Here is a 27,533-nt window from a genome sequence, read left to right as displayed (position 1 = left end):
GAGAAGAAGTCGAAAATGTGAAAAGTTTACAGACGGACAGACGGACAGACAGACAGACAGACGGACGGACGACGGACAAAATGTGATCAGAAAAGCTCACTTGAGCCTTCGGCTCAGGTGAGCTAAAAATACAATTTCCGTGATTATTTCTAAAGGACATATGATAGGGCGTTCATATTTGACACAGTATGTCATTAAAAATGACATCTCGACCACAAAGACACCGAAAGTGGGGGACCACAATTATTTGAATTTGCTTGTTTGTTTTAAAACAAATATACTGTCAGTTGTACAACATTTTCTAAAGGCAGACAGGAAAGAACTTAGAAGAGAGAAAGTGACTTAAGAGTTACTTTCTATATGATTTAACAATCTTGTCTGCAGTAGTCCACTAAATAATTTTCCTAGACAACATACTATTAACACTCGAGCCCCTGTATAAATTGTTGGTTTTTGATGCAGTATACCACTCAAATAAACAAAGCTATTGACACTGAAAGTGTTTTTTAATAGTACACTCTAAATTACAAACATAGAGAATGCATAGAACACAAAATAAACTTCACCTTAACAATTATCCATAAAGACATCTAAAATGAATTGCAAAAGTTTTCTCATTCCCCAACAACAAACTACAGACAGACTTGCCAGTTGTCAGTTAAGAAACAGTTGATTTAGTACCTTTATTTTTACATGATTAAATGTTCTATAGCCAATTATTTAAGGTCTGATTACATGAAATTGAATTCATGATTGAAATATATAGGCTGAACATTCAGTTTATTCGACATTATTTCCTCATCTTAATATCAGTATGTTAGAGGTGAATATAATATAGTAATCATCTTGTCATAGCCATAAAGAGTTATGAACAAAAAACCCACGGGCTAGCATCATTCTAAATTCTGAGAAGATTTAAAAAAAAATTTTCCTATAAATTTCTATGTAAATCTTTGGTCGGCCATTTTGGCCCCACCCTTCCCCCGGGGTCATGATTTGAACAAACTTGAATCTACACTACCTGAGGATGCTTCAGTATAAATATGATCAATTATGGCTTTGCTATTCTTGAGAAGAAGATTTTTAAAGAATTTTCCTATATATTTCTATGTAAAACTTTGATCGGCCTTTGTGGCCCCAAACCTACCCTCAGGGGTCATGATTTGAACAAATTTGAATCTACACTACCTGAGGATGTTTACCCATAAATTTCATCTTTCCTGGCACAGTGGTTCTTGAGAAGAAGATTTTTAAATCATGACACCAAATTTTCACTAATTCCCAATTATCTCCCCTTAAATGAGGGCGTGGCCCTTCATATGAACAAATTTGAATCCCCTTCACCCAAGGATGCTTTGTGGCAAGTTTGGTTGAAATTGGCCCAGCGGTTTTTGAGAAGAAGTTGAAAATGTGAAAAGTTTACAGACAGACAGACAGATAGACAGACAGACAGCTAGACAACTAGACGTACAGCTAGATGGACGCCGGACAAAATGTGATCAGAAAAGCTCAATTGAGCCTTCAGCTCAGGTGAGCTAAAAATGTCTTTTTTTGAAAAAGAATAGCCATAAATCAGAAAAGTACCGTATATCTGTTTTTTTTGCGTGTTAAAAATTTTGTAAAAAGGGGTAGATTTGTACAGTTTTTATTTTGTGTAAGTTATTTTTTTATGATTTAAAATTTTTTTCAAAAATGGTAATGTTTTATGTCACATTATAGCTTACATAATTTCTGTGTGTTTTATATTTTGCAAATTAAAAATGATTGCAGAAAAACCAAAAATAGATAATCATGAAAAAAAAACAACAGATATATGGTATGTCACCATTTTGGTTGACATATTTTTAGGCCCCTGTGGCGCATAACTTAAATTCCACACATTTACATTCAGTTTTTTTTTGTATGTATATATTGTTTGAATATTTTTTTTACAATCAACCCCAAATAAACACAATCTAATCTTAATTGTCATAAAATGTTCATTTATTCTAGAAAAAAAATTACATTTCAAATTTATTCAATAATTTTTTTCATGCAGTATTCATTTGTGTTATTCAACTTTCCTGTCACAATGGCTCATCTGTCTTTCATGCACACCAGTTTAAATATTATTTAAAGACATAATAAGGATGCACACATTTCTAAGGACATAAAATTTGAAAACACAACATATAGAATATTGAGTTATGAGTCTTGTCAGCATATATAACTAATGACATTTAAAAAAAAAATATCAGTACATGTACATGGCAAAGAAATGACCAAAAACATTCAAAAATATATATTACACTGATTAAACATTTACTTGCTGTTCTCCAGAAGAAAATTTTCCATGATATTTTTTTTTGCTTAATTTCACTGGATGAAAGACCATCTTTAAGCAATCACTTAATGGTGGCTTTATGGTAGTTTAATGCTGGCTTATGGAAGATATTTCATAACTTAAATCCTCTCACCAAAGATCTTTAAAAGGTCAAGTTTGGATGAAATTGATCCAGTGGCTCTGGAGGAGATATGGAGGTAAAGATGGAAGATATTAACTCATAAAATGTGAAAAGAAAAATTCACTTGAACTTTTTTTTGGGATCTAAACAAGAGGCCCAAGGGCCTTATAGGTCACCTGAGTATCCCGTAACAACTTTCCAACAATTGAATTTGATTTGTGTTTTAAACCAGAGGCCAAGAAATTCACAATTTTGAAAGAGGCACCATTGCTTAATATCATAAGTACAGTAAAACTCGGTTATAACAAAGTCACTGGGACCTATGAAATTACTTCGCTTTATCCGTAATTCGTTATATCCGTATAAGGAATTCGTTAAATTTATATAGCTGGGGATCCAAGATAACTTCGCTATATCCGTGAATTCGCTATATCCGTGTTCGTACTAAACGAGTTTTACTGTATACACTTAGCATGCTTACTTTGGTTACTTAATACCCAGAGGTAGATCAGAGTAACAAAGAGAAAATGCATTTCCACTTTGTAACCAGTTGTTCACCCCATCCCACAGGAACCACTGGCCCTGGGGCCACATTTTTCAAAATTTTATCATGAATTTTATTTCATCATAAATTGTTGATTAATACCGAAGTGCAGATTTCAAAGCATTTATTTATTTTCAGACTATGTACCCCCCCCCCCCCTCCAAATACATCTGACCCAGGGCCCTGGAAATTAATCCATTTTTGAAGAGTATATTTTCTTCATCAGATATATGTACTTATATCATTGGCATAATACCCAGGATCAAAGGAAAAGATTTTCAAAGAAATCATGCATTTTCAATATATAAACATTAACCCCTGCCCTAACACAAGAAGCCCTGACCCAGGGGCCATAAAATTCACAAATCTCAAAGAGGCATCCTTCCTCCTCATAATTATGTACATAGTTCATTGGTTTAATACCCAGGCACAAAGATTTTCATAGAAATAATTCATTTTCACTATATAACCTTTATAGCCCCACCCTAGCTCCCAGGGGGGCAGGGACCATCAAATTCACAATTTTTGTTCCCCTTCACTTATAGATGCTATATGCCAAAATTGGTTGAAATTGGTTCAGCAGTTTCAGAGAAGAAGCTGAAAATGTTCAAATGTTAACACACGATGGACGACTGACGACAATGGACGACGACGGATGAAAACGGATAGCAATAGGTCACCTGAGTTTACTCAGGTGACCTAAAAAAAGATAAACAAGAAAGTGAAGTCTCTTGTCTTTAGGTAAGGAAAGCTTGGGACCTAAAGAATTATTAACATTCTTTTAAGTTCTCAACATGCAAGGCATTGTGGATTTTCTACATTAATATTCAAAGGTACTTCTACAGCAACTTAATTGCATTAAAACCATTACACAGACAATAAATTATCAAGAACTTTCGAAGGAACTCTGGCTTCTCCAGTCCTCTCTTTGTACATGTTCAAATAATGCTGCACGGTTTTGATTATCTCCTTTCTTGACCCAATGTCCATACATTTTAAAAGTGCAGCTATCAATGAGTTTGCGGAAGTTTTTAATGCTATATGGATTAGTTCTCACAGTATCCACTGGTATTGGTGGGGGGTTGTAGTAAAAGAATCGAAGTCTATGGAAAAATCTCACACAAAAAACAGCAGCCTGAAAGTAAAACATTGTTTGATACAAATAATCCATGGAATCTTTTGACATATAATGTGATAAACAAGCATTTCAAAGCAGAAAATTTTGAAAGTAAATGTCCTGCTTTTCTAGTTACTTCAGCCATTCAATTCACTTTATTGAGTAGTGTATGTGTACTTGTAATAAAAGCAGGCTTCATATTTTGGCTGCTTTGGGGCAGAGGGTGATGTTTACTGATTGCTCAGTATTCTATAATAAAATACACAGAGTGGGGTATCTAGAGCTAATTCATAATTATGCAAACAACTCTATACTAGTGATTGCACTCAATTTTGAATTTACACAAACAGTATCTTATAACATTTAATAATTCCCTCTGTGGAAGTCAAGAATGAGTTCAAATAAAAATTGTGACACAAGACCAATATCGTTTCAAAAATTAAATTGACTGACCCCTATCCCAAAATTAAAGTGCTTATTTCATTTATAAAAGAACCATTAATTTTAACAGACTTCATGTTTTTTTATGGCTGCTATTGAGCACATTCTGATTGTGATGTTAATGTATGCCAAATCTTTAGATAACAACCTTTAGTAAAAAGGACTTAGTTACAGCTACATCTATGTTCGCCTACTTTTGACTTAGAACTTTTATCAAAATTCAGCTCAGGTGAGCTTAAAAAACCCACTGAGCACGTGAATCTTCCTCCTCTGAAGCTTCAGAGTTGCTCCTTTTGAGTATTCTTTACTTTGGCTATTCAAAGAAATCTTTTCCTAAAAACTTACCCTAAATGTCCTCTTTGGGAAAAATTGCTTTGGTGGTTTAAGCTGCAATTGAACATAAGATGAACATTAACACCATAAATTATTTCAAAATGCTATATATGTTTGTTAGACATATCACAAATATGACTTTGCTACTTCTGTTAGAAGTACTATTTTCAAATTCCTAAATTAGAATTAATAGATTAATAATATAAATACTGGATACAGGGTTATTTTATTATTAATTAATAATTTATCTATATTAGCCATAACATTCAAAAGTAGGTCATGACCTACTTTTAGTTGACGTACTCCGAGGACCCAAGATACATCAACTGACAAAATTTGATAATCACAAACCTTAAATTGTTCAAAATATGCCTCTAAATCATTTTGAAAAATTTACATGAAGGTTAACATGACCAACTTTTGCGTTAAAATGATATGAGGTCCTTAGATGCATGAACTGACAAGATTTGATGATCCTAGTCCTCATAGTAAGCAAAATATCCACATTTCAATAACGTAATTATTGTCAATTACTTTGAAGTGACCTTGAGACCATGCCCTTTGCCCAAGCAATTCCCTGTGCAAATTTTAATCTATATTAATATCCTCATCCTTTTGTGTAAGTTTGGTGATAATCTGCCTGGTGGTTCTTGAGAAGATTTTTTTAGCAACCAGTACTTTTGTTTCCATTTTCCAAATTATCTCCAAATTAACTCTAAATTAAGGGTCACAACCCTAGTTTAAGTAGGAAAGAGAGCCCTTGGGCCAAGGACAAATTTGACAATAATTGGCCAAGAATTCATGAATTATTGTCCATATTCAAAATTTTTTAATTCATGGATAATTGCAAGATTACAGAAATAGCTCAATATACTGTAAACCAACTATTATTTGCAAGCGAGAAATATTTGTGAGTTTCACGATTTACTTTAACTCGTGAATATTAATGGCTGCGAACCATTAATTAAGCTTTGTATTTATAGAGAATGTTTCCTCAGTCGCGAAAATTAATCGTCACAGATCAATTTGAAACTGAGGAATCGCAAATGAAATATGGTGCAAATAATAGTTGGTTTACAGTATAAAGGAGAACACAGAAGGTCACCTCTCTCTTGAAGAAAGGAGATGCCAGGGCCTGGTCGGCTGATAATCGTTGTTTTGGATTGACCATTAGTAAGTTTGAAATCTAGAAATATGAAAAAGATTAGTTATCTCCTTTTATATGCTTTTTTGTTCAAATATTTCATATAATTTGAACATTCACTTTACTATATTACTTAGCAACTTATAAACAAAACAATATAACAGTTTATCATTTATTAAAAACATTTATTAATCAGAATTATATACATGTAGTCTAGTCTAGACTTGTTGGACCTCAATTAGTTTCATGAGTTGGATGCCAATAATCCAGGCACTTCATTTTCAAAACAAAATTTCTCAGAAGCAGAACTTACATTTACATCCACAAATAACAAGAGGCTAAAATGTTCACCAGAGTCACAATGTTTATCTTCAACAAATTTTTGCCCTCTATATACTGTTTAGAAGGAATTTTTAGCATGTTGCTAAACTTTGGCTTATCGTAGCAGTTTTATGGTAAACTTCTAAATTTTAATTGCTAAATTTGCATTCTTGGTTATGAGTACTGAATACGAAAAAAATGTAATTTAAATAAATTTGCTCCATTTATTGAAAATGACATGATTTACCAGATCTTTAGCTGTCTGGCTAACATCATCCCATTCTGGGCTTCCAAATGTGTAGTTTGCCTGCATGATCATTCTCAACATCTGCATCTGTTTTCGATGCCAGAAAGGTGGCGCCCCGCACAGTAAGGTGTACATAATAACCCCACAGGCCCACATGTCCACCTCCATGCCATACCCAGGAACGTTATCATACATAGAAACAGCCAGCACTTCTGGAGCTAGGTATCCCGGGGTCCCACACAACTCTACAAGAAATATTGATTATATATAATCTGCATGATTTCTGTAAATGTATGTTATTTAGCATGTAAGATATTTGGTGGAAAATGATTTTTGAACAATTTAGCACTGATTTGATTAGGCGGATTTATGAATTCTGAACCTGGTGTGGAGGTTGTTTAAACCTAGCTTGATATTGTTTCCATGGATTTTTGGGTAAAATATTTTGAAATTTTGAATTGTTTCAATGTTGCAGAATTGTTTAATGGTGATGATGAATGTATCTATAGATTTTCCTATATTAAAAAGCTATTATACAAGAAACATTCTATGGTCATATTGGGGACATTTTAAACAACTCTTCGATGTGCTGTTTTAACACTGATGCAGCTGAAGTATAGATTCAGAAGGGAATCTAATTTGATAGATGATTTTAAGGTATTCCAATCCTCAGGTTCTGAAAATAAGGCATGGACTAATTGAAAATACACACAAAAATGTCTCTGAAGTCTCAAAGTAACATGTTTTTACCCACAATAATTCTTCAAACTTCACCTTTAAAGTTAATCATATTATATAAGGAAAAGAACAAAGTACGGTATTGGCCAAAAAATGCCGCTTGTCAGACCTGCTTGGTTCAAAAAATTTTAAAAAACTTAGGATTTGTAGAATTAAATGACATATAATTTATATACATGTCTCAAATGTATGCATTGCAAAAATAACGCTCAATACTGTACCTTTTTTAGCAAAACGTCAAGATTTTACGGAGAATTTTGACGCGACGTCATACATTTAACGTGTACAATAAGCGTAATCTGAAAATTTCAACTTATTCGCTAGGACACAGTTTTTATTATTTTTTTGATTGAATAATACTTTTCTCGTGGATATTTACTCTCATTTTATTGCAGGTCTCAATGAAAATAATATCAGCTATTTCTGTTAAATCAATTGAGAAAAATCTACTAGTGAAAATTAGGTACTGATGGAAAAATTCGAGTGTCCGGGGCTGTCCTTAGTACCAAAAAAAGTTCAATTCTCAAAAATATGGTAAGTACGAAAGCCTATTAGGATCAATCTAGAGAGAAAAAAAAAATTAAAAAGGCGTTATAACACCTTTCGAAAAGGCGTAATAACGCGAAAAAAGGCATAACGCCTTTTGAAAAGGCGTTATTACGCCTTTCCATTCCAAAAGGCGTTATAACGCCTTTCTAAAAGGCGTTATTATGCCTTTCCATTCTAGAAGGCGTTATTACGCCTTTCCAAAAGGCGTTATTATGCCTTTCAAAAGGCGTTATTATGCCTTTCTAGAAGGTGTTATTACGCCCTTTTAAAAGGCATTATTACGCCTTTCCAAAAGGCGTTATTACACCTTTCGAAAAGGCATTATAACGCCTTTTTAAAAGGCGTTATGACGCCTTTCCAAAAGGCGTTATTACGCCTTTCCAAAAGCGTTATTACGCCTTTTACTTTCAATACATAACTAAACATATTTAGCCCAACCGAGGGGGTGTGTGTATGCAGAAATCGTACCTTTGGGACATAAATTTCACAATTAGATTTTTAAATGCGTCATATATTTTCAATGTTGAACCAACTAAGTCCTTCTTTCATACCAGGCACACCTCTACCAAGGGTCATTGATTTCAATTGCTCATTATACCCATGCAAATAGTTGCCTTCTTTTTTCCAAGAAGAGAGAAAAATATCTTCAAATGACATAAATTTTAATACACTGTACATGGCAAGCAAAGCTCCAAGATAAGTCTGCCTATATTTTAGATCTTCACAAGTAGAGTGTTGCCTTCTCTTAATACGAATGCAAACAGTTGTCAGTGAGATGTGCAGGAATATAGAGAATTGCATAAATAAAGATGGTTTTAATTAAATCTTTCTATATTTATTAACATAAGATAATGCCTTTTTCTTTTCCTTTTCATGTAGGCCTGTAATACGAGTGCGAATGGGGTAAACCCCCTCCAAACATACACACTTTTGAGGAAAAGTCTTGCTACAGTTTAAATATTATAATTAACTATTGGTTTCTTGGTTCCTGAACATTTTATTGCAGTATGTAAAACTGTGACAAATTATTGCATTTAAATAAATTTTTACCGAGTATTTCCCCCACGAATTTGGCCAGTGGAGTGTGTGTGTGTGTGTGGGGGGGGGGGGGGGGCTATTAAAAGCACGGGCCTGTTAAATGCAAAATAATGGTTATTCAAAAAGCATAATAACTTTTTTGGAAAGGCATAATAACGCCTTTTAGAAAGGCATAATAACGCTTTTTAGAAAGACGTAATAACGCCTTTTGGAAAGGCGTAATAATGCCTTTTGGAAAGGCGTAATAATGCCTTTTGGAAAGGCGTAATAACGTCTTTTGGAAAGGCGTAATAACGCCTTTTGGAAAGGCGTAAAAAGGCGGGGGGTATAAAAAGTTTATAAACCTGTTCGGAAACTATTATTGATTTACCATTTAGCTGACAACTTGATAATTTTTTATGCCAATCTTTTTTTAATTTATAGTCAAAGTGAAACTAAAGATATTGAAAATATTCGCGTTTTCTGGGACAACCCTCGTAAGTTTACATATTCAATACTTCTTGACAATTTTGTTGGATAAGTACATGTATAATCGCTCATGGATTTTCTTTTGAGAATCCCCACTTTCTAGCAGCCGATGACATATTTATTCCAAATACTAGTATATGTATTTAGTACTGTGTTCGCATATTTTATAAGGTTTAAAATGCTTAAGTTGCTGGTGACACTTTTTTTGTTGTTTTTATTTTTCGCAAAAATATTTTGCTTGGTAAAGAATGTAGCATTAAAAAATAGATCACAGCTTCCTTGTATCTTCATTTTTCTGACAATTGAACGTGTTGTATGTATGATTCTCACAGTAAGCGAAAAGATTCTGGAGGGCTAATGTACAATACAATACAGACAAGTATTTCTTGTATTTAAAGAATATACTAAACATGTAATATATGTATTGTTTAGTAGTCCCTATCCCCAAACATACCTTTTCTTAATTTTAAGGAATTAATGTAATATATAGTGAGCAAAAAAAAAACAAAAAAAAAACACCAACTATATCTGCAATCCCCTTCCCGGGAAGCACAAGCCTTTCATAAATTGCATGGCCCATGACCCCCCCCCCCCCCCCCAGCCATGAATAGGTATTTCCCTTTCTGAGAGTGTTAAAATTTTTATTATCAAAAAAAAAAATTGAGTTTCGAGCTTTTCCTTCAGAAGTAGTAGATTGGATTTCCTTATTGTACATGTAATTCATTTGTATGTCCCAATTCACCCCATACCGTTTTCTTTCGTACAAAATGCATAATGTTAAGAAGTGGTGGCATTTTATATTACATAAAACATGTACTAATATTTGGTAAAGATAGTGGAAGTATAAAAAGTAGATACAACTTTTTCTACTACGTACATGTACATGAACTTCGTGATCACAAATTAAGGAATGTGATTGTTTGTGTATGCTATTAGACATTACGGATAAACCTGGCATTTAGGTTTTGAAATACCCATATCTGTGTACATCAATTCAAAACACTTGTTTTATTGCTGACAACTTGCAAAGACGATCTGCTTTCCTTCGTAACAAAGATTCGGGAGGGTTTTGTAAAACTTGTTTTGTTTCATCTGTATGACTCTCTACTATAATAATCCGAAAATCGCCGACATAGCAGTGACGTACGGCAAGTATTTTGCTTTTGAGAGGGGGGAGATGGTAGAATAAAATACCATGAAAGATCTTGACAAGCGGTTTGATTTGGAAGGGGGATTAATTAATCAAGTTCAAACTTATCTTCTCTCAGTACGTTTTTTTACGTAACTTACAACTTTAGGCTGCCCGAAGTTCGTATACCGTGCACGGAGGTCTCGGAGAAATTGGCACTCGGAAAAGTCAACATACTTTAAAGTGTTCGTTTACTTTTAGCAAAACTATACATTACATATATAGAAATAGACAACATGTGAACCCTCTGAGAGTCTATTCTTTAATGTAAAGTGACAAGTTTACTTAAAACTATTATGAAACAATAAGCCTACATGATTACAAATATTGACCGTATTTTAATGAGTAAATACTCATTTCTTCGAAGATTTCGTTTGTTTAATTTTTCCCTTCCTCCCTCGTAAGTTTTGAAGTTTATAGGAAACATCAAACGTACAATTACTTCCAGTGAGCCTTAATCACATTAACAAAAAGTAAGTGTAGGGGGGGGGGGGGGGGTCAATGACAATTATTGAGTTAAAAGCTTATACAGTGTCTGAAAAAAGTGATGGCAAAATTTTGATATCTAAATGATCCATGGTGAGAGAACTAAAATCTAAAAAAAAAATTCTGAATATTATAAGTTTATGAATAGAGGCAACCATAACAGGATAACTTTGGTACCATACATGCCAACTTTCCCGATTTAGGCGGGATCCTCCCGATTTTACCCTTTCATCCCGCTTTCCCGATAGGGAGAGAAAAATTGCCCTAATTTCCCGATTTGAAAAAAAAATTCACCAAAATTTCCGATTTTAAAAGTTTCCCTACCGCTGAATTTCGTCAATCGGGATAACAATGTCAGACTTGTTTATTCAATGCACACAGATAAGTTTCATTGTTTATTTAACCTAGGTGTTAACTACAGGAAATCGCTTCACGCTTGAACGCCCGAGTTGTCCAGGTACAATTAGCTTATAGCTTGGGGCAATTAGGGGATTATTTTCTCAGTTTTAAGGGGTATGCAAGGTGAAACACATAGATTAAGGGGATCATTGTTAGTCATTTTATTAAAAGCATAAATCAAAGACAATAAAATACTAATCAAACCATAAAATCGGAATCCAAAGAGATCGCTTTTTTTTTGGAAAACGAAAGTAGAAAACTACAAAGCATAGCTACTGATTTTATCTACCTATAATGAAAAATACATGTATTGTAAAGTTTGCCAGTTAAAATATTATGAAAAAGTTAAGATGAAACAATTAATCTAGTCTATGTCAATAAGAATTTCTTTCCCTCCCTTCTCCCAAAAGTAATATTGTATGTTTACTTAGGTCTATGTGCATGACTTAAGGAAATACCTACATGGCACCGTCAAGCCTGACAAATTTCATGACTGTAAAAAAAATAATAATTCTTTTTGGGATAGATGAAATAAATTTCTGTAAATTTAATATCTTATTAGAATTTCTAATTAATTGAAATATAAATAAATCTCCAAAATGTTTCCAGAAACATGACTTAATTTACAGTATCAAAACCCCATATATTTTTTAGCCTTTGAAAAAAATGATTTAAAAAGTTGTACAATTTTCAATTTTTCACTATACCATGTGTCCCAGAAAAAAAAGTTGTGTACATATGTAACTAAATACACCTTCTTTAGTGAGAGAGGCACCTATCTGAGCAAAAATGTTTCACTTTTGGAAAAAAAACAAACAAACATTATTTTTGGGTGTTAAATTTATTCTTTAGTTGTATTGATAGGTGATATCAATATTATAAATTAAAAAAAAAAATCATTTCATAATAATTTAATTTCACAACAAAATGTCGCGAATTTAAAGCTTTGAAAATTGTCGTCACGCGCTAAATCCCCCATGGCAATTTTCAAAAGTTGGCATGTATGTGGTACTCAACTGGAATGGAACAATGATGTAAAAATTTTATACTAAGGCTGCTTCAATTAAAGAAAAAAAAAATTATATGTTTTGAATTAATTTGCAAGAATTTTCTCTAATGTTTCAGCTATTTATATTTGAATTTCTTGATATGCATATCATGCCACTGCAAAGCTGGCGGATTTAAAGGGGGGGGGCTTTTGTGTCCAAAATATACATAAAATTTAATAAATCAATTTTTGGTGTTGTTGTGGGCCCCTGCCCCGATCCCAAACTGCCCTCCTTTCTACAAGATTCCTGGATTCTTCAGTACATACATGTACATGTATGCATGAGCTGAATGTCAAACATATGTCTTTACAGATACATGTACATGTATAAACACACCAGTAGCCTTTTTCCTTCCCCTTTTTTCAAAACCATATTTCTTTTTATGAATGTGCTTAAAAAAAAAATACCGTAAATCTGGAAATTTTTACTGTAGATAAATTTTTAGCAAATTTGCGCGTGCATTGCATTCGCAAAAATATTTTTCTTAAAAATAAATCAACATGTGAAGAATTTTGTTTCTGAGAACTCGTGTCTTTTTTAAACTTAGTGAATAGGCGTCGGTAAGCACTGGTCATTTTCAAAAGAAACCTGTTTACACTAGTCTACTATATAAGTACAAGTTAATTACCCGTGCGTGTAAATTGCCCTCATTATATGCAATATCGTTCGATGATTTGACAAGCACTGAGGAGGTATGTCCCTTTTTAATTATTTTCATCAATTAATTTGCCAATAAAGAGAGAACAGTTACTGTCATTTTATCTAACCGTATATCAACACGGGCGATAACTCTAATTCAGTGCATTTACTAGAAAATTCCAAATTACGTAAACGCGGCGTGTAAATTTTAGGTGAGAAAAAAACCAAACGTTGAGAAAATTAGTTAATATATTTTTTCTTCATTTGGATTATACTTTAGGTTAAAAGGCGTACACAACCCTAAAAAATGTTTGTTTAGAAATTATTCTCAGTGCAAATCCTTTTGTATTTTTATCAAAATTGTTTGGGAGCGATTTTGCAATTTCTTGCCACGTTGCGAGTATATTGGTGGTATTCTAACTGGGCATATTATTTGAAAAATAACCTGATATGAAAATCTTCAGTGATTTTTATTTTTAGCACCAGTGACAATTCGCAAAAATTTGAAGCGTAAAAATTAATCAACAGCTTTTTGACCCAAATTCGCAAAAATAAATCGACGTAAAAATTTCCAGATTTACGGTAGATGAATTTTCTTTATATATGACTTTTATTTCAAGAAAATTGCTTTTTGTGTGATTTATTTAGAATGTAGTATATTTGCTTGACACTAATTTTCCGTTCCGTTTTCCATTCCGCGTTTTAGCAAGACCACCCCCCCCCCCTTCCCGATCTATCACTAGCTTCAAAATATAAATTTGTGTAAACATGTAATCTATAACTTTGGATGATGCTGCATGAAATATTTGCCAAAAAAAATTACATGTAAGAAAATAAACATTTGTATCTGTATGTGCTATTTCGGACTAATAATGTGCATACTAACTATATAGCATTCGGCAACTTTTTTACTTGTATTGTTTTGTTGAACTCCTATCAACTACTGCAGATTTATTATTATCATGAATATTATAATATTTATTTTTCACAATAAAAGGCTTTAAAACATATTTAATGTTGGACCATGCTTTCAATGTTACAGATTAAAAGGTTATCGTATTCGATGCATATACATTTTATTGTATTTTTTATGGTTGTCATATTATTGTTCGGAGGTCACACTATGACTATAGTAAGACTACACACACATGTACATTGAGGAAGACTCGTAGAAAATATAAATATACTGAGGTATTTCTGATTTTTTAAAATTAATCTTTAATAAATTAAAAAAAAAATATTGTGCTATTTCTGTGGAATGAATTGAGGTCTAGGATATTTTAGTACTGTTGTTCAATACTACATGTACAACCAACGGACACTATAGTCTAAATACACTTGTGCAGATGTTGTACAAACAGCATAAGTACAAGCGGCATCTTTAGTTACCATTTATTCTTTGTTTTCAAAATATTTTATTCATATTCATAGTTTACAATATCCAGTGGTGGTACCTGAAATAAGAAAAGCTCATTCTGTATCAATTATGCGTCATTAATATCGATATCAGGAAAATTGTGTCGGTAAAATATCTTTTTTCCGAATGTTAACTTTTCCAAAATTCATATTGATCACAGGTGACAACCAACACTATTTTAATAGTGTAACTGCGATATGTAATGGTGAACTTATATGCGGAGTATAAAAGTGGTTGTTGCATGTGAAAGGGTCTAATTTCAGCAAAGATTACTCATTTTTCAATATAATTTAACGATTTTACACGACCATTCCATGTTTAGCGCGCATTAGTGACGTTATAGTTAAAAATTACGTCATTTTTGTGCCAGTGGAATTTAGTTCGCATCTTCCTTACTTCAAAGCATAACATCAAAAAACGATACAAAGAAGATTAAAATATCGTATTATTGGCAGCGAATTACTGCTAATACCGTACTTTGTTCTTAGTATATCTCAAATAAATTTTCAGGAAATGCATATAAAATAACCCTCTATGATTTTTCCAATTCAAATTTGATCAACAAACACATTTTAGAAATAAAAATCATAGGTATCATGGCTTTTGAAGAAATTGCACAATTTTTATACATATAAAGTACCTTTAATATCTTCTATTTTATACTTCGATCATTTCACAATGTATGGTGTAGAATGATTTTCCAATCATTGCAATTACACCATATAAAATTACTAATTTCATTTCATGTTAATATTCATTGGCATCTATGGTTAAATTAATCTAAACCTCAATTTCTTTAAATATGTAATTTTGAAAAACTAATATTAGGTAAAAAATTTGACTTTATGTACTAAGACCTTTCTGAGAACTTCAAAGAAACCAGAAGTCTCTGTTGAGACTGTAGCTCTACTGGTTTGTGCTTATAACAAAGGATGAGAAAAGAAGCCATTGCTATTAGACCAAAACTGTAGAAGGAGTAGCGTTTTAAAGGAATTTCACACATTTCTATTTTTAGTAACAATGGCAACACTTTCATCAAAATCAAAAACCGATGAACTACTCTATATATCTTAGAGTAGTCTACTTGTGTGCCAAGTTATATTGCAATCAGACCAAAACTGTAGGAGGAGTAGCGTTTTAAAGGAATTTCACAGGAAATTCTTTTTTTAGTAACCATGGCAACACCGTTCATCGAAATCAAAATCTGATGCACTATTCTATGTATAATAGTGTAGACTACTTGTGTGCCAAGTTATACTGAAATCAGATCAAAATTATAGGAGGAGTAGAGTTTTAAAGGAATTTCACAGAAAATTCTATTTTTATTAACCATGACAACACCATTCATTGAAATCAAAAATGGATGCACTATTTTATGTATCTTTGTGTAGTCTACTTTTGTGCCAAGTTATATCGAAATCAGATCAAAACTGTAGGAGGAGTAGCGTTTTAAAGGAATTTCACAAGAAATTCTATTTTTAGTAACCATGGCAACACTGTTCATCGAAATCAAAAACAGATGCACTATTTTATGTATCTTAGTGTAGTCTACTTGTGTGCCAAGTTATATTGAAATCAGATCAAAATTGTAGGAGGAGTAGCGTTTTAAAGGAATTTCACAGAAAATTCTATTTTTAGTAACCATGGCAACACCATTCATCGAAATCAAAAACCGATGCACTATTTTATGTATCTTTGTGTATTCTACTTGTGTGCCAAGTTATATTGAAATCAGATCAAAACTGTAGGAGAAGTAGCATTTTAAAGGAATTTCACAGAAAATTCTATTTTTAGTAACCATGGCAACACCGGTCATCGAAATAAAAATCCAATGCACTATTTTATGTATCTTACTGTAGCTACTTGTGTGCCAAGTTATATTGAAATCAGATCAAAATTGTAGGAGGAGTAGCGTTTTAAAGGAATTTCACAGAAAATTCTATTTTTAGTAACCATGGCAACACCATTCATCGAAATCAAAAACTGATGCACTATTTTATGTATCTTTGTGTAGTTTACTTGTGTGCCAAGTTATATTGAAATCAGATCAAAACTGTAGGAGGAGTAGCATTTTAAAGGAATTTCACAGAAAATTCTATTTTTAGTAACCATGGCAACATCGGTCATCGAAATAAAAATCCGATGCACTATTTTATGTATCTTTGTGTAGTCTACTTGTGTGCCAAGTTATATTAAAATCAGACCAAAACTGTAGGAGGAGTAGCGTTTTGAAAAATTGTTTACAGACAGACGGACAGACAGACAGACGGACGACGGACGCATTACTATCGCATAAGCTCTTCTGGTCTCTGACCAGTAGAGCTAAAAAGTTGACCTTAAAGCATTGAAAAAATTACCTGTGAGTTCTTCTCCAGGGCCTAATACTGTTGCAAACCCAAAGTCAGACACCTTGACATTTAGATTGTCATCTAGCAGTATATTTTCTGGCTGAAAAAAAATTGGAACATTTTATTTCTTTTTTCCTGTTATCATAATTTATATTTAGAAATAAAAAAAGAGGCCCATGGGCCACAATGCTCACCAGAGTTTCTTTTGCTCTGTTGTTCTTCATAAAATTCGCCCTTTATTACTTAAAATTATTTTGGCCCCACCCTATCCCCTGATGCCATGACCTGAACAAATTACATGATTTGAACAAAATTGAATCTACACTACCTGAGGATGTTTCCATTTAAGTTTCATTTTTACTGGCCCCGTGGTTCTGGAGAAGAGGATTTAAAAAAAATTTCCTATATATTCCTATGTTAAACTTTGATCAGCCATTGTGGCCCCGCCCTACCCCCGGGGGTCATGATTCGTACAAAATTGAATCTAAACTACCTGATTCCACATGAGTTTATCTTTCCTGGCCCAGTGGTTCTGAAGAAAAATTTTTTTAAAGAATTTTCCTATTTATTCCTATGTAAAATTTTGATCAAGCCATTGTGGCCCAGCCCTAACCCCGGGAGTCATGATTTGAACAAACTTGAATCTACACTACCTGAGGATGCTTCTACAAGAGTTACATCTTTCCTGGCCAAGTGGTTCTGGAGAAGAAGATTTTTAATTGCTGCCATTAATTTTTCATTAATTACTACCGTAAATCTGGAAATTTTTACATCGATTTTATTTTGCGAATTGGGGTCAAAATGCTGCTGATTAATTTTTACGTTTCAAAATTTTGCGAATGACCACTGCTTTGTTTACATTTTCTTATTGGTAATTTATTTTTAAGAAAAATATTTTTGCGAATGCAATGAACTCGCAAATTTGCTAAAAATTTATCTACAGCAAAAATTTACAGATTTACGGTATTTATCTTCCCTCGGAAAAGGGCTAGGCCCTTCTTTTGAACAAACTTGAATCCCCTTCACAAGTACTCTGAAGTTGACATCAAAGAGATGCTTGAGTTTCTGATTGACAATATCTATGTAGTTTTTGGAGACTAGGTATTCCAACAATCTATTGGAATTCCCATGGGTACCAATTGTGCTCCATTATTAGCTGACCTATTTTTATATTCATAGGAAGCAGAATTTGTGCAAAATCTTATGCGTGAAAAGAAGAAAACACTTGCTGTGGCCTTCAACTTGACATTTAGATATATCCACGATGTATTGTCAATTAACAATGGTAATTTCCATACCTACGTCAATACGATATATCTTGGTGAGCTTGAGATAAAAGATACCACAGAGTCTGACACATCTGTTTCATACTTGGATATTTTACTTGGAAAAGATGTAAATGGTAATATAACAACCAAGCTATATGATAAATGTGATGACTTTAACTTTTCTATCGTCAACTTCCCTTACTTATGCAGCAATATACCTTCATCACCTGCATACAGAGTATATATATCTCAATTGATTCGATACGTAAGAGCATGCTCTACGTATGAACAATTTCTAAAATGGGGTAAATTATTGACAAGCAAGTTGATGAAACAAGAATATCAACAGTCTTGTTTAAAGTCATCATTTCGTAAGTTCTATGGTCGATACAATGACCTTGTCAGCAAATACAATTTATCATTGAGTCAAATGCTGACTGACGTTTTTCCTACTAATTGTTAGTCCATTATTTATACCCTGAATTGACGACGGATTTTTCCATTATTTCCCGATCATGACAAGGAGTGGGTGTGACCGGTCGGTAGGGGATGCTCACTCCTCCATGGCACCTGATCCCACCTCTGATGTTTCAGAGGTCCGTGTTTGCTCTGCTCCTATTTTGTATTGTTTTATGGACTTTGAGATTGAATACTGTTCATTATCTCCATATCTTTCTTCACCCAGGAATACTATGTGGCAAGTTTGGTTGAAATTGGCCCAGTGGTTCTTGAGAAGATGAAAATGTGAAAAGTTAACGGCGACGACAACAACAACTACAACGACAGACAACGGACAAATTTTGATCAGAAAAGCTTACTTGTTTTTGAAGATCAAAAAAAGTTTTAATTTTTAGATCTGAGGCTGTTCTCATATTTTAATTCTTTGTTGTAGATAGTCAAATAGGCCTGTTTTCTGCACAATTCAAGAACACTGCATTTTCTTAAAGCCTGATTTCCAATACTAAGATAAATAATAAAAGAAAATTTATTATGAAATGGAAATGAAAGTACTTTTTTTGATTAGCAGTGTATGAAATGAAAAGGAGGGAACATTCTATTCATTAATATAAGGACAGGGCCATTTTTATGCATAAAGTGAACTTAGCTCTTTGAAGTACCGTATAAGTGGAAATTTTATTGAGACGCAAATTTAGCGATTTCTCCTTAAAAATTGGTAACTTATGTTAAGCGAGAGGTAATTTTAGCGACTTTAAAATGCTTACTAAAGAAGCTATTGCAAATAAAATGCAATTAATTTTTAGCGAAATTCAATTTTAGTGATCTCAGGACCCTCACTACTAATGCCAAAATTAAATCCTCGCTAAAAATTCTATTTATACGGTAACTTTGAGACCATGTCCTTTGTTCCAGGGTGAAGGATGGAAGAATTTTTAATATTCAACATATCCTCATTCATTTATGTAAATTTGGTGATAATTTGTCCAGTGGTTCTGGAGAAAAAGATTTTTTAGCAACCACTACATGTACTTTTGGTTTTGTTTACTTATCTCCCCTTGTTCCAGGGCCACAACCCTTTATTTTTAGTATAAACGGGAGCATTTAGGCCATGGATACTCTGTGACAAATTGACAATAATTGGCCAAGGTGTTCTTCAGTTTTAGCCTATATTTTAAAATGTTTACTTACACCACACCGCACAAATGGTCATAGATTTATATGTGTATACAATGCAGCTATTTGAACCTTTGGCTCAGAAGAGGTAGAAATTCAACCTTTATAAAAATGTTAACTTAATTCTTGTAATTAATAATGCAATTAATTCATGTTATCCAAAAAACAAAAACAAAACAAACTACATATTCAATTGTATAAATGTTACCTTTAAGTCTCTGTGCACTACATCTTTACTGTGTATAAAATCTACAGCTTCTATTAACTGCCTCATTATAATCCTAAAACAGATAAAGCTGATATAAAATCTATAACAAATGTTCCCAAAATGGTTCTTCTACTCCATTTTGGTGTCCAGTTCCCAAGAGCTTCATCAAACTAGTTTTATATTACACATGTTAACCTATTGAGATAAACAAGAGGAGACATAGACCTTAAGAGGGAGCACTGCACATGCTGTTTCATGCATATATATATCTACATGTGGCCTTAAATGACGTTTTCATAGTTTTTACATGCTTGATGTGCAGTCCAAGATGAGTAGATAAGTAGTTTTTTCAATGGTAACCATTTCTCCATATTAGGGGTAAGTTTACTTTTTCTTTAATATGTAAATTTTTGAGTTCTACATTTAAGACATAAAACAACTATGAAAGAAGTTGAATCAAGTAACGTTTTTTGTTACTGTTTACGTATGTACAAGTTTTGCTGAGTATTCTAAGACTTAACATTATTTATAAATATACCGGTACTGTTTGTATGGTATGCCATTAGTGCAATGTTAGTCGATGGTGACTAGTTTATTAAAGTATACATAACCTGCAACTTAAAAATATTATTTTATTCAAAGGTTCCAGCTATATTCCAGCCATTTTGTTTGGTACACGGAAACCCAGTGGAAGCCAGTTGGCGGGAGTCATTCATAAAATGGGCGTGTCGGGATGTGGTCATGTGGAACACTACGATGGCATAGACTATCTAGAGACTTTTTGTTTATTGTAGATAATTTTTGTATAAATATGTTGTAAATAATGTTAATATATATTATATTGATTTTATTTATATCTAAAAAAATTGTAAATAGAAATTTTTTTTTATATTTGTCTGAACAGAGCACAACAGCTGTTGTGACAGACCAGTAAAGCTAAAAATGAGGCCCTGTATCATGACAGGCTTTGGCACGATAAAGATCTGTCACTGCTTGATGACCCTGAGAACTTAGTAAATTCACCAGTATATCTGGACGTCTCTATAATACTGTAACAGGATGTAAAACAACATACAATCAATCCAATCCACTTATTTTAAAGTGTAATATTTTTTGGTTCAGTGGTTTTTGCAGCTAAGATTTTCAAAAGATGATCTTAATTTTCTTTAATTTATAATCATCTTCACTTGAAAGAAGGCACAGCTGTTTGATTTAACAAACTGTTATCCCCTTTACCTGAATATATTTTGTGGCAAATTGGTTGAAATCGGCAAGTGGGAAATGTGAAAAGTTACTAGAGAGACAGTTGGACCCAGACAAAATGTGATCTGTTTAGCTTAAGTGAGCAACAGTGCAAAAAATAGTCCTCCAAAACAGTGTTAACTGATATTGGACTGAAGGGGGCCATTATCAAAATACATACAGTTAAAATATTCAATTGATTTATATCAATTTACCTGGTACGTTTCTCTGATAATGTTACAACTTGAGTAAGGTAATCAAAAAGTTCTCCTTGCTTGCATCTGAAAAAAAAAATTATATAAAATATAGCTGTTATAAGAGAGAAATGCCTGCACATTTGTTCATCTATAAATGTATACCAGCTTTCTTGTATCTTAGGGTAGCAAAGAAGCCACAAAAGTTAGTCTATGATTTACATAACAAGAGGCCCAGGTCATCTGAGCATTGGATAGGAAAACGTAAGTAATCAGAGATTACAGAGCTCGCCTCAGCAAATGTTGTCTTTAACATGTTTAAGTAAGGCAAAGTCACAAAATTAACCAACATTTGATAAGTGTACATCCACAAGTGCAAATTTATGCAATTTTGATCTGACTAACTGATTTAACTGGCTTGCAATTATTTTGGAATAAGACCTATCCAAAAACTTCAAACTAATCACCCATCAAGAAAATGTAATTTTCATCCCTTGATGCAACCTTCACTGGTACATGACACATACTAGAGGCATCTTTCATGTCTAATCTAAATAGGGCATAGAAGTACTTAAAAAGAAAACTGTTCCATATCACATAAGCTTCCTCAACTTCGTTGAGGTGAGCTAAAAATGTGAAGAGTTTACAGAAGGACTAAAGACAAATTGTGATCAGGAAAGCTCAGGTGAGCTAAAATTTATGCACTTACTCAATATGGTCATAAGACCCCTGTCTTATCTCCAGAAACACTTACCCTTGGGCCATGAATATCACAATAGAGGACTCAATGCTTATTACATCTGTGCCAACAGTTTGACTGTTTGATGTACAGGAGTAAAGAAGCAGATTTTTAAAGATCCCGCTGACCTTGATTCTTTTATCCCCATTCCCTCTGTCCCATGGGGCAAGGTACATGAAACTCATAAATTTTTCCTTTAACTCTAGCTAGACAATACATGACAAAAATGATTGTAATTGGTTAAAAGGTTTTTGAGACGCTAAAAGTGTTCATAGTTAACGAATGATTGCCAATGCAGGATGGATGAAAACAGATACAGCAATAGGGCACCTGAGTGATTCAGGTGACCTCAAAAGTCAAATCCCTTTAACACAAAAATATTAATTTAAAAAAGCTTTCATACTTACAGTTCAAATACAAGAAATATAAAGGTAGGTGTTTCAAAGGTATCATGAAGTTCAACTGAAAAAAAAAATAATTCAAGCATATACTAGTAAATAATTTTTTTTTCTTTGGTACAATGTACATGCAATATAAGGCTTCAGTATCAAAAATCTTTAAAAACTCACATAAATTTTGATTGAAATGGAATTATTCATAATAAACCCTAGAACTGGGTCAAAAAACATTTTTTTATTTCATTTTCAAGATCAAGAAATCTGATACACTGGCAGTATAACAACATACTTCAAAATGTGTAAAAATGATGAAGAGCACTGCAAAGTAATTTCTGTATTTTCATGTTCTGTTTAGCAGGAATTATGGACAGTGGACAGGTGGTGAAGAAATCTATATCAATTTGACACATTTACCATAGCAACTTTTTATGCACCGGGATCGATAGATCGCAGGCGCATAATGTTTTCATCTTATCTGTGTGTTTGTTTTCAACTTGAACCTTCACCATAACTTTTGAACCATGAGAGAAAGAGACTTCATATTTGGTGTACATACTCCACAAATTAAACTCTTTCAAATGACACCAAGGTCAATGACCTTATGACCTTGACTGTCAGTGTGACCTATATGCTAAAAATAGCTTTTTCGAACCTTTGCCTTAACTTTTGGAGATAGAGACTTCATATTTAGTATGCATACTCCACTTTATTATATGACTGAATAATTTCCATCTCTCTGATTGGCTGAGATCCAACTATGTTAGAAAAATACTACGTTGTATTGACCTGCACGTGACGTTCCAGGTGAATACAAGGATTTATTTCATTTACATTGATCTAAAAATAGATCGGGAAATTCCAAATTGATACAAATATTTAAACGACTATGACCTTTTTTCATGTGAACAAAACATAAGGGAATATATATTTTCGGGTGAGGGTGGTACATGTAAGAGGGGATGCAGGGACCCCCCTCCAACACTTTTACTGAACAACAATTTTTCTTTTTGGCAGTCACTTTTCCCTGATAATTCCCTGATAATACTCCTTCCTTTCAAAATCAATCCTATAAAAAATACTGACATTATATATCTTTTTTCATGGCAATTAAAGTTGATAAAAAAAACATTTCAAATTGATACGACTGTTAAGGTTTATTTACATTTTAAGCCTGCTTCTCTCTTGTATTTGGCTAAGACTGAATTAAATGCGAACAATTAACGAGCTATATCATTTTATCAGTGAATCATATAATAAAACAATTATTGCTGTTTTTTTGGTCAATACAATGATTTAGCCATCTTCGAAGTACAATATTCACCTCGCCCTTCGGGCTCGGTGAATATTATACTCCTCAGATGGCTAAATCATTGTATTGACCTCAAAAAACAGCAATAATTGTATATTATAATAAATTCTTTGGAATGACATCAAGGTCAATAACCTTGAGACCTTGACTGTGACCTATATGCTAAAATAGCTTTTTCGAATATTGTTGTAGTCGGGTGCATAGTGTTTCACAAACACATCTTGTAAGTTAGTAAGTAAAAATTTGTGGTTTTTTTTTTAAAATTATAATGAAAATCTCCGGTTTTTGAAAAAGTACAGCCAAATATGATTCTTTTTCACAGGACTTAAATTCCAGTGCTAAGAAAACCCTTTGCACAAAAATCCCTATGGGAAGTGTAACTTTAGGCACTTGTTAGTGTTAAAACTCAATTTTCTTCTTCATCGACTTGTTGCTTTTTAAAAAAAATTCTGGATATATTAACCCTTTATTTACTTACTAATATGTTCATGGCCTTTACACATTTTAAGAATGTTAATTTCCCTCAAAGTATCCTTTTTTGTGAGGTCTGCTTCATATATTTCCGACTTTTCCCCACTTATATCAATTATTTTTACAGCAAATTCTCTTCCTGTCTCTTTTTCTACACATCGTCTCACTATACTGCTAATCCCTCTGCAAATACGAAGAAACACAGAACATTAATAATTCATTTACATATTACATTGTACACCCTTAATAATTTATTCCCATCTTGAAACATTTTTTTCAGTTACAATCAAAATCACAATATTAAAATAACATAAATTTTTTTCAAACACTGATCAAACATTGATGCCCCTGCAGCTTTTGGCAAAGTTTCTCAAATGCAAATCAAATTCCTAGGTCAAACAAGAGGCCCAAGGGCCACAATGCTCACCTGATTAACTTTGGCCATGCTGTTCTACACATTTTATACTCCAGACCTATCAAAAACTTTGATCGCCTACTTCCCCCAACCCTCCATCCCAAGGAGGGGGGATAATTTGAACCAATTTTATTTTACACTACCTGGGGATATTTTTACATCAATATGACTAATAATGACTTTTTGAACTTTGAAGTTTTGCTTAAATTTTATAACACCCAAAATTTTGAGTATAGACAAGTAATTTTATATTCTATACAAGAGGCCCAGGGGCCACATCGCTCACCTGAGCAATTTGCTAGGAAAAAGCACATATCAGATCAGAACTGAAAGTTTACTGAGTTGGGGGGGCCTGAATTTTAACCTCCTAGGGGGTCATGTTTTGAACAAACTTGAATCTACACTACCTGAGAACGATTCCATATAAATATCACTATGCATGGATTTGAAGTACTTGAAAAGAGGATTTTAAAAGGTTTCGCTATATATACCTATGTTAATTAAACTTTGATCGGCCATTTTGGCCCCACCCTACCCCTGGGGGTCATGATTTGGACAAACTTGAATCTACACTACCTGAGGATAATTTCACATGAGTTTAATCTTTCCTGTCTCAATGGTTCTTGAGAAGAAGATTTTTAAGATTTTTCCTATATATTCCTATGTAAAACTTTGATAGGCCATTTTGGCCCCACCCTACCCCCGGGGGTCATGAATTGAACAAATTTGAATCTACACTACCAGTGATTGGGAAGGCCAAAATGGTCAATGGGACTATGAGTTTTTTGATGGGCCATTTCCTAAATGGGCCATCAATATAATCTGGTTTTAAAAAATAACAAAGTGACAAACAAATATGAAATTTTAAAACACGTTTTTAATTTCCTATATATTTTATGTAAAATGCAGCAAATTTAAAGGCCTTTTTTGAATACAACTAACCCTATTCTGTGTTAAAATTCATAATTTTGGAAACAAACAGCCCTAAAATACAAATGAATGAACTAATGTACCTAATGTAAGTGCTTCGTTTAACCGGAAGTACTTTTTGACTTTCAACCAATGAGATTTGTTGTTTTAAATTGACTGTATTTTAAAAAAGTAAAACAAGAAAGAAAGTCGTACGCAAAATATTTCCAAATAACATCGCTAAAAATTGAATGCGCACCTTGGCGCCATGATTGATTGATTTAATGCGCCATTTTTCACTTCAATGCGACTATGGCGCATGGCGCAAGCCCTTCCCAATCACTGCACTACCTCAGGATGAATCCACATGAGTTTCATCTTTCCTGGCCCAGTGGTTTTAGAGAAGAAGATTTTTAAAGATTTTCCCAATATATTCCTATGTAAAACTTTGATCAGCCATTTTGGCCCCACACTAGCCCCAGGGGTCATGATTTGAATAAACTTGAATCTACACTACCTGAGGATGATTCCACATAAGTTTCATCTTTCCTGGCCCAGTGGTTCTTGAGAAGAAGATTTTTTTAAAAATGCCATTAATTTTTCTCTAATTCATAATTATCTCCCCTTGGAAAAGGGTGGCCCTTCATTTGAACAAACTTGAATCCCCTTCACTCAAGGATACTTTGTAGCAAGTTTGGTTGAAATTGGCCCAGTGGTTCTTGAGAAGAAGATGAAAATGTGAAAAGTTTACAACGACGACGACAACGACGACAGACAACCGACAAATTTTGATCAGAAAAGCTCACTTGAGCCTTTGGCTCAGGTGAGCTAAAAAAAGATTTTTCCATAGTTTAAAATAATAAAATAAAACAGTAGCTGTTATCTCTCACCTTCCTAAAGCCTCTCTGGGTTCATATTTGGCATAAAATTCTTTTGCTGCATCACGAGATGGCAATTCAGCGTCCACCATGTCATCTTTACCAACCATATTTCCAGACAAAAAGAAAACATAACACACTTTGTTTATGTTACTCAATGGAACTGAAATGAAACAAAATTTAAGCACATTAAGTGTCAAAAAATAAGGGCATAAATAATACCAAAGAGCAGATTTCAAAGCATTAATTCATTTTCAGACTATGTACCCCCCCCCCCCCAGTATACCCCTGACCAGGGACCATTTCTTCATCATAAATATTTTCTTAGATCATTGGCAAAATACCCAGGAAAAAGGTAAAGATTTTCAAAGAATTTGATCATTGCCTTTCACCAACAATTTACATGTACTATATAATTATAAGAGCCTCGCCCTATCACCAAAACCCCTGACCCAGGGGCCCTGAAATTCACAAAATTGGAAGAGGAATCCTTCCTCATCATAACTATGTACATAGTTCATTGCTTTAATTCTCAGGAGCAGAGGAGGAGATTTTTAAAGAATTAATCCATTTTCACTATGTAATCAAAAAAGCCCCGCCCTAACACTAGAATCCCTGACCTTGGGGTCATGAAATTAACAATTATTGAAGAGGCACCTTATTCAACATAACTACATGTTATGTAGATCTACTTGGTTATATATATTCTGTACTATATATATAGACTCCTAGCTTAATCAAGACAAGGGATTGGGTTGGACCTGTTACAATCCGAACCCCTGGATAAACATGGCAAAAACTGTCCACATATTATACCTCATTGCCCCGTGTAACCATTAAGAAATAATTTTTTAATAATTAGTACGTTAACTTACAGTTATAATATCAACGACCATTTACATTTAGGCTACAACTGTTGCTATTTTGGTTCAGGTACCCTACATCACATTAGATAGAGT

General features: G+C 33.3%; 1 protein-coding gene across 1 annotated transcript; it reads right to left on the bottom strand.

The window, feature by feature from the left end:
* Positions 1-487: 487 nt before the first annotated feature.
* LOC134276085 (phosphorylase b kinase gamma catalytic chain, liver/testis isoform-like) lies at positions 488-27,533 on the bottom strand. Its single transcript, XM_062758367.1, has 11 exons — positions 27,450-27,533; positions 26,587-26,737; positions 24,380-24,555; positions 22,602-22,656; positions 21,477-21,542; positions 20,020-20,092; positions 16,921-17,011; positions 6,592-6,836; positions 5,985-6,065; positions 4,892-4,933; positions 488-4,123 (listed from the first exon to the last, which is right to left on the bottom strand). Exons 2-11 carry the CDS (start codon positions 26,682-26,684, stop codon positions 3,875-3,877), a joined length of 1,176 nt encoding a protein of 391 aa, XP_062614351.1. The 5' UTR covers positions 26,685-26,737; positions 27,450-27,533; the 3' UTR covers positions 488-3,874.

Source organism: Saccostrea cucullata, unplaced genomic scaffold (assembly GCF_032062105.1).
Source record: "Saccostrea cucullata isolate Sc308-1 unplaced genomic scaffold, CSIRO_AGI_Scuc_v1 ctg106, whole genome shotgun sequence".
In the NCBI taxonomy this organism is placed as follows: Eukaryota; Metazoa; Mollusca; class Bivalvia; order Ostreida; family Ostreidae; genus Saccostrea; species Saccostrea cuccullata.
Note: the sequence above shows the minus strand (reverse complement) of the source record. Positions and strands in the feature narration are given on the sequence as shown.

Coding starts and splice junctions, on each gene's coding strand:
- LOC134276085 (XM_062758367.1), bottom strand. CDS start 26,684: ATGGTTGGTAAAGATGACATGGTGGACGCTGAATTGCCATCTCGTGAT. Junction 6,066..6,591: donor GCCAGACAGCTAAAGATCTG/GTAAATCATGTC, acceptor TCATATTTCTAG/ATTTCAAACTTACTAATGGT. Junction 4,934..5,984: donor CTCCTTTCTTCAAGAGAGAG/GTGACCTTCTGT, acceptor GTTCAATTGCAG/CTTAAACCACCAAAGCAATT.